At 51.6% G+C, this 8230-nt stretch overlaps 1 protein-coding gene across 2 annotated transcripts in view; it reads left to right on the top strand.

The window, feature by feature from the left end:
- The first annotated feature begins 2103 nt into the window (after nt 1-2103).
- Nucleotides 2104-8230, top strand: part of MUC4 (mucin 4, cell surface associated) — a 48830-nt gene continuing 42703 nt past the window's right edge. For both annotated transcript variants that reach the window (XM_074364845.1, XM_074364836.1), the window contains exon 1: nt 2104-2297. In XM_074364845.1, the coding sequence (XP_074220946.1) occupies nt 2216-2297 (82 nt within the window). In that variant the 5' untranslated portion in view covers nt 2104-2215. The remainder of the gene's footprint in view (nt 2298-8230) is intronic.

The raw sequence follows: 8230 nt of genomic DNA, 5'->3' as shown, positions 1-8230 counted from the left end.
CAGGCTTCTAAACCTCCTTCTAGACCGTCTGTGCACTTCCTTGTAAAATCCAGTTTTAGCAAAAGCCCCATCACGTCAGTTCGGCAAGAGTGCCCCATCCTCCATATCTGGTGACCCTCAATGTCTCATAGATTCCTCATCCTTCACCGTCCCCCAGTGATGTCTGATCACCCTGGACTGTCTTCAGCCAAGAATCCTGTTCAGTTGGTTTAGCCAGAATCCCCTCACCCTCGATGTTTTCTCTTAGTATTTTTCTGTCCACTGACCCCTACCCTGCTCCTTCGCTAGAAATTCCCACTTGCCCATGCTATATTTAGAGCCAATCCTGGTTCTACACTGAAGTCCCTTTTCCACTATTGCAGGTGTCATGAATAAAATCTGTTTCATCTATTTTAACTACTGTCCAACTCTGTTTTTTCTTTGACATATTATTCCTATTTTATAGATGAGGGAAATAAGTCTCAAAGAGGCTATGACTTGCCTTGGGTGGCAGAGCTGGGATTCAAGCTCAGGTAGCCTGATACCCAGCTGGAGTCTTGGCCACCACAGAAGCCTCTGGAGAATGCTCTGCACCTCCAGTGTCCCTTGCATTGGAAAGTGGGAGGTGAGCTGTGTTAGGTCGACAAGATGTCCAATTCTTACTTTGGTCTAAACCTGGAATGCTTTTTCCTCCTCTGTAGTTGGGAAACTGTGATCCAGAGAGTGTCACCAAAAAAACACACAATATGTTAATAGAAAGAAATCATGAGTAAGAACTGACGCAAAAGAATGATTAAGTAGGCCTTGCTGTCCATGTATATCCTCTCCAGTGATAGCTTCCTCGTATCCTGTCCCACTGCTCTATGCTTAAAATTCCTCTTTATCTTTATGAATTTCCTGCTCCCAGGAAAGGATGGGATCAACTCATCCATACAGAGGTTGTGGGACTGATGCGGGTGCCATGCTATTTCTCTGTAGTATTTGCATTATAGCTAAGGTCCAGTTTTGGGGTTTCAGCTGTAATTGGCAATTCAGCTTCAGAAAGCAAATAGCCAATAGGGTTTTGGAGCCTTGTCCAGCCATCTTTGGATGACTCCAGGTTCTCCCTGGGAATGTGGAAATGCTGGTTTCTCTTCCTGAGCTGTGCAGTCTCTGAGAGCCTGAGCTCCCTGCTCTGGGACCAATCACCCCACAGACTCCACATTCAGGGAACCAAGTCTTAAGGGACCAGAAGCAGGGCTTTACACCATGGCAAAAGCCCGGGGAAGGTCTCCATTGTCCTTTGCAGCAGTACACCAGCTACCTTCTCTCAACTTCAGACTCTGCCTGACACACCCTGTTGGGGGTTCCTGTCCCTTCTTGGTTACGCCTGCAAGTCCCAAGAGGTTAAAATGGGTGACCTGAGCTCCAAGTTCTCCAGAAACAGCCCCCACTTCCTCGTGGGGTCACAATTCCTTCTCCCCAGGTCGAACCCTCAACCCCACTTCCCACCCCTCATCCCTCAAGCAACTTTCCCAGGCTGCCTCGGGCTTTCTGAACCCTGGCTCTATGTGCCCTCTCCTGGAAAGAGGAAATTCACCCTTGGGCAAGGGTCTGCCCTGTGCCTAGTGACTAGCAGATATTCTGAGCCCAACATTCCTCCCCAAAAGGATATTTCTGATTCCTATCTCCCACCCACATTGCTCCCCCCACTTCCCATGTTTCTTAGGGTCCCCTCAGATTTCACTCTTTCTCCTGTTCATACAGCCCCAAGCTCACTCCCTCTTGGCCCTTTCTTTCCCATTCTGCCCCGCCCTCTCTTCTGAAATGACCCAGGGGCTCCCGCTGTGGCAATCCAAAGTGCCTGCCAGACAGGGGCAGCCCAGTATCCCAGGCAGTAGGGTGGCCCTCTTGTTTCCAGTGTGTCCTGGTTTCTAGTCCCCTACATGCCCTTCCTGTCCCTCGCCCTACTTGGCTCAGGCTGACTAGGAACAGAGCAATGGGTGTATTGGTGCTTTTAAAATTTTTTCCTCGTGGGGGAAAGGGGGTGGAGACTGAGGAAAGAAAAGACGGGGCAAGGATGATTGGCATGGAGCCACGCCTTCTTTTGTCCTCTTCCCTGGTACTCTGGCCCCTCAGGGAAATACACCTGTTTCAGGCCAGCGGCCGGTGGGGACAGGTTCACCTCTGCTCCTCACACTACCACTTCTGTGCTGAGGAGCTGCCCTGGGGAGCTTGAGGGATTCTTTCTGGAGCCATGAGAGGGGCCCACCGGAGAAGGGTGCCCTGCATGTTCCTGAGCTGCTTATGTTCCTGCCTTCTTTGGCTAGTGGTCCTGGGTAAGTGATGCACCTGAGGCAGCATTCTCGGGCTGGGGGTGGCTGACTCCACGGAGCCCATTCAAGGAGCTGGGGCCTGTCATGGAAAGAGAGAGAGAGAGCTGAATGGACAGAAATGGGACAAGGTGGAAGGAGGGAGGGGGAGAGGGAGGTGGCTAGAGAGGCAGGAAGCAGAATTAGAGACAGAGAAAAGCAGGGAGATGGGTTTGGGGAGTGGGGCAGGAGTGGCCTGGTTTGGGGAAACCCATTGAGGGAACCAGGGCTTTTTTTGTCAAAAGAGACAGGCAGGTAGAGCTGTAGAAAGAGGGAGAGAGAGTTGAGGAGAGAGAATGACAGAAAAACAGGAAATCTGGGTAACAGAATCAGAGGAAAAACTTACAGAAAGATGTAAAGTCAGAGGAAAAGACAGGTGAGAAATAGATGAATTGAAGGAAAGTAGATACAAAGAGAGAAGGAAATCACAGGCGACAGGCAGACCGAAAGGAAGGGACCAGGGAAGAAAAGAAGCCGCAGGGCTGGGAGAAATACGGCGGGGCTAGAAGGCAGCTGCGGTGCAGGCAGTTGGCTTCTGCCTCTGATCTTGGGTTTAACAGCCTCCTCTTGGGCAATTTGCTCTCAGGGCAGAACTTGCGGCCCTGGTGTTGGCCTTGGCCTTGGCCTCCCCCACACCTCCTTCCCCTTTAAATAGGGAGCTGGGGGTGGACCTGGAAGCAAAGCCCTTTGGAGAAGTTCCACTTGGGCCCCCCAGTCCTCTCCCCACCACTTTCCAAGCTGCCCCTGTGGCCCCCGAACCAAGTTTCATTCTGTATTTCTGGGTGTCGGAGTCTTCTGAGCCTCTGGGGCCCAGGAGAGGGTGAGGAGTCAGGACCCCAAGCCAAAGATATTATCACAGCTCCTTCCCCTCCTCAGCAGGCCTGGGGAAGCCTTCACCCAAGGAATCATTTCTTGGGGAGTGGGTCAGAAGAAACACACTCTCTTACAGGTAGTAAGAGGCACGATGCCAGAGATGTGGAAATGTTTAAGGTCTTGGTTAAGAGCAAACAGAACACTCACCACCTCCACAAGGCTCCAACCCCCACATCCTCCCTACTCATCACACAGTAAGGAAACGGAGGCCAGAAGGAGTCTTCAGAGCTTGCAGCTGCCAGCCCCTCACGGTCTATTCCTGGGGGTAAAATAGACTAAGGGCTGTCTGTGGGAGTCACAATCATGGGCAATGGGGGGAAGGCACCTTGGATTTAGGGACCCTGGGAACAGTCTTGGCTTTGCCACCAACTGATCTGGTCCTGTGACCAGGTCATATTGTATCTCTCTCCAAGCCTCAGTTCCCCTACATGAAAAGCAGGGTGGTAGATGGCTTGACCTCTGGATTCCTAAGTTTTGACGTTTTGTGGATTCCTCAGTTCCTAAGTTTTGACATTCTGTGATTTAAAGTCAACACAAAAAGTGTTCAATACCAGCTGCATACTCAGCCCTGGGTTGTCAAGCTCAGGAAGAGCCAGAAAGTGGGTGGAGAGGAGCCCGCAGGGGCCAGAACCGGGCTGGGAGTAGGTAGGAGAAGCCGAGGCAGGGAGTGCTGCGGTGTGAGCAAAAAGAGGACCATGAAGGTGGAAGGGGGTCCCCACAGTGGCCCTGAAGCCGTGCAGGGCTGCTCTGGAGCGCTGAGTCCTGTGTGTGGTTAAAAGGCACAGAACGGAGCAGGGCCAGGAAAGGAGGGGGAAGTGGGGTGGGAAGTGGCCCCCCAGGCATGTGATTGAGCAGTAAGAGGACCTTGGAGGGAACAGTAGTCTCCGCAGGGATGGACAAGTGAGCCCCCCACATCTGCCTGGGGCACGGGTTCTGAGAGAGTGGGAACTGGTCAGTCCTGTTCCCTTGGCTCCCTGATCGGGGGTTATGGGTGACTTGCCTATATTGGAATCTAGGGTCTGTTTCCACACTTGCTGTCAGCACCCTCGCCCGTGCTTGGATCATCCCTGGAGCAGGTGTTGGAGCCTCCGCCCCAGGTTGGAGGGAGGAACCTCAGGGTTTCCACGAAGGTGCTGCAGGGAAAGGGCTTTCTTAGGGAAAAGCCCTGGCTCTCAAAGGAGGAAGGGGAGAAGAAGCATGGACAGAGGTGGGCTGAACAGGGAGCCGGCAGAGACTTGGGGCCTCCCGGTGGCTCCCAGCAGGAATGATTCAGAAGGAAGCCTGGCAGCCCTGATTCCACACCTTCTGCAAGGAAACTGGATCAAAATAAGCCTTAGTCTCCAATACAATCAGTAGCCCAGTAACTGAGGGGCCACCCACCGCCCTGAGCACCACTGAGGGGTCATGAGACTGTGGCAAGTGCAGGACAGTGGAGATCCGCAGTCTCGGGGGCGCCCAGGGGGAGGCTCTCCCACCCCACCTTGCAGAGAACCTCTCCTCTGTGTCGGCCTGGGACAGGCGTACGCAACTCGCCAGCAAGGGCATCCAAACCTTCACAGGCCGCCGTCCCGCCCCAGGAAACCCTCCCTGTGCTGGGGGACACCAAAAGGAGAGAATCCCTGAACATGGGGTCCTGACAGGAGGATCAATCAAATTTAGGCCAATGGCTCAGCAAAATGTACAGCAAAGAGCAGGAACTTCACATCAGTAAACCCCTCTCAAGGTTGCCACTTACCAGCCCAGAGGACGTGAGAAAAGAACCTTTAGCTCTGTGTCTTCAATTGGCAAAATTAGTCAAATGGAAAGAAGCTAGTTCATAGGATTGTGGGGAAGATAAAACAAGGCAGTATCTGGTTTAAGTAGAAGAGCCATAACCTCTTGTTTGAAAGAGGGACCGCTGCATTTAGGGCCGGGAGACCCGGCAGGAGGGCTGGAGCCAGCATGGAATGGGCACCTCTGTTGGCTCGGATGCATGCCCATTCATCCAAGGATCTATGAGCTCTACAAAGCCACCCCCGTCCTTCCTGTGGATTTGCAAGGGCACACTTGGTTTATTTAGAATGTGGTCTATGGACCACATTTTAAGAATCACTGGCTTCTGGCTGAGCGGACGCTGAACGCCAGGCCCGCCGTCGGGCAGAGGCCCCATTTGCCGACACAGCGGCCGCACGGCTCCTTGCGCAGTCTCCTCCAAGCCTTCAGTTTGGGCTCAGCTCCCGAGGCTGAGGCTATCCCGGCAGGGTGTGACACGCCGGCGATTCATGCCTCCATTGCCAGGAGAGGCCAAGAAGCAGTTGGCCTTTTGTGTGCTCAGACAAGTGGTTTGCTACTGTGGCTGTTTGATTTCATGTCACTGCTGAATGCTTCGCATAACGGAGCGCGCGGACCCACCTCTCCCAAGGCCAGGACTGAAGAATTTCCAGGCCATCTCTCTCCCTAGTTCCAAACTTTCCCCTTCTGCCAGACTGAATTCATGGCAAACAGACACTTAGTCGTTGTCGTGTCCCCGTTCCCAGCACAGCGCCGAGGACTTGTGTTGAACTCAATTTGTCAGCACTTCATAGAGGTTTAAATAGTCAACGTTTTCCTTGAGACTTCAAAGCGGCCCCAGGAACTGGGCGTCGTGTTTGCTCACAGGCCTCTATAGTCGTGGCCATGCTTATACAGAGGGCACTGGCTTGCGTGGCAGGCAGCTCAGTCCTCCACGTCTGCATCTTTAAAGTCTGCATAGGCATCTATGTTCTGTATAGATGCCTCCAACTAAAACTGCAGTTTGAGTTCCCAAAGTCCTGTTGACAGTGGGCTTGGGGGAATTCAGAATCAGAAGGAGCGTGGAGTATTTATTCACTTGCTTGTGCCAAGTGCTCTGGGCACGAAGATAACGAAGTCATGGTTCCTGCCTCCAAAGCTTGTGTCAGGTCCCATGGCCCCCAAGGTCCCCAAAAGCAGGGCAGTTGGGCTTAGAAGGCAGGTTCCCTGACACCTTGGTCAGCACTGGTTTGCACTGCAGCACACAAGCCTGGCTCATCAATGGGGGAAGAACAGAAGCACTCACACCTGCGATATTCACTCATTCATTCATTCATTCATTCATTCATTCATACATTTGTTAATTAAACAACTATTTAAGGAGTGTCTCCTATGTGCCTGACATTGTTCTGGGGCAACACTGTGTGAAGACAGTGAAGAATGGAACAGACGGGGCCCAGCCTCCTAGAGCTCAGATCTGGTATACAGAGAGACAGGAAATAATTACAGAAAAATTCCCCGCCACAAGTGTGGTGTTATGTTGAACAAGCATTACAATGAGAATAAAACAGGGAAACTTCATGTAGATTAGTGAGTCCACAAGGGCCTCTCTGAGGAAGTGCTGTACATGCGAGCTGAGACCAAAGGCTGAGTAGTAAGCGAGGTGCACTTCAGGGGTGGGGAGCAGGAGCCAGGTAGGGGAAGATGCGCCGACCAAGGAAAGATCTTGATGAGCCTTTGGAGGACCTGAAAGAGGTAGACAGGTCTAGATGATGCATGGCTTATAAGCCAGGGACTGGATTGTGGAGTTTAAGGAACTGAGAGGGGCAGACCAGACAGTAAGGAGTTTCAGGTAAAGGAGTGAAGTGATCAGATTTGAAGTTTGGAATGGTTGCCCTGGATATTGTGGTGGAAAATGGATTGGAAGGTGGCAAGAGTGAAATGGAAACCAGTTAGGAGTTGACTGCGGGAGTCCAGGCAGAAGGTGCTGTGGCTTGGCCTGGGGGTAGCCGTGGAGCTCTGGGAAGCAGGTGGAGAGCTGTGAAAACAGCAGCAAGCAGAGGTTCTGCCGTAAAGAGGACACAGTCACAGGGATTGCTGCCTTTGACAGGATCTCAGAAGTTTGTAGAGACCAAGATAACAGGCAGCACATGGTACCATTTATTAAGTTTACATATCGAGTTAAGCATTTTACATACATTATCCAACTCGTATTATTATTATCTGCCATCTCCACACTTTTATAGATAAGGACCCCAGGTAGCTTGCCCAAATCATACAGCAAATGGTGATCAGTTTGACTGTAGAATACACATTCTTAACCACTCCATGGCCTTGTCTCCATTGCTTGTCCTGTCGGGCTCAGAAAGGACTTTGTTGGGGGCATCATCTGTCTACATCTGTCTACTACATCTGTCTGGAATCACAGTTAAAAACGACAAACACCAAATCACAATAGTTGATATGATATTGCTATCCAGCTTCATTCTCTTCTCCCCCAAGTTAAGAACCAGCTGACCTGTGTTCAGAGGAATCAGAGTACTGGAAAAGTCACTGGCGTCATTACAGCTTTCTCAAGCCTTTCTTCCTTTTCCTCATCAGTAAGTGGGGCCACCTCCTTTGAGCTGACCACGAAACATTCGGTTAATAACACCAAGGAAATTCATTTAGAATTCATCGTTCACAGCTGGCTCCAAAGCAAGAACCTTATCTCTCCTTTCCAACTGTACCCACTGAAGTCACACCACAAACAATGCCTATCGACCCACCATTTCTTCACCTTTGATACCGCCACAGGTCATTTGATTTAATTTCTCCCAGCATCTGATGTGGCAGCACCAAGGTTACCCTGGTGATAACCCCAGAAGACCTAGAACTACGCCCAAGAAGCGTAACAAAAAACCCCAGCATTGATCATATGCTCACCAGCACAGCTCCAACTTGCCTTTTCCTCCACGCCCTCCTCTCCTCGGAAGTTCCACCTCCAGCCTCCACCATCTTGGTTTTGGAGATCGTGTCTCCCTGGCCCCATCAAGGCAGGCACACCCTCCCCGCCTAGGGTGGCCCTCAGGAGTTTGGCTACCTTCTGCTGCAGTGGTGTTCACACCACCTCGGCTGCAATCATCATGCTGGCCTCCTCTTCGCCTCGGGACCATCCTTGGACCAACGTGACAGTTACAGAAGAAATAGGTGCATTGTCACCCTGTCTCCAACCTCAGCTGGAAGAGCCAAAGACCAGAGGACAGGGATACATGAGTTCATTCACCCAGCAGATGTCT

This window comes from Camelus bactrianus, chromosome 1, assembly GCF_048773025.1.
Source record: "Camelus bactrianus isolate YW-2024 breed Bactrian camel chromosome 1, ASM4877302v1, whole genome shotgun sequence".
Taxonomy (NCBI): Eukaryota; Metazoa; Chordata; class Mammalia; order Artiodactyla; family Camelidae; genus Camelus; species Camelus bactrianus.
The sequence above is the reverse complement of the archived record's forward strand: the minus strand, read 5'-3'. Positions and strand labels throughout refer to the sequence as shown.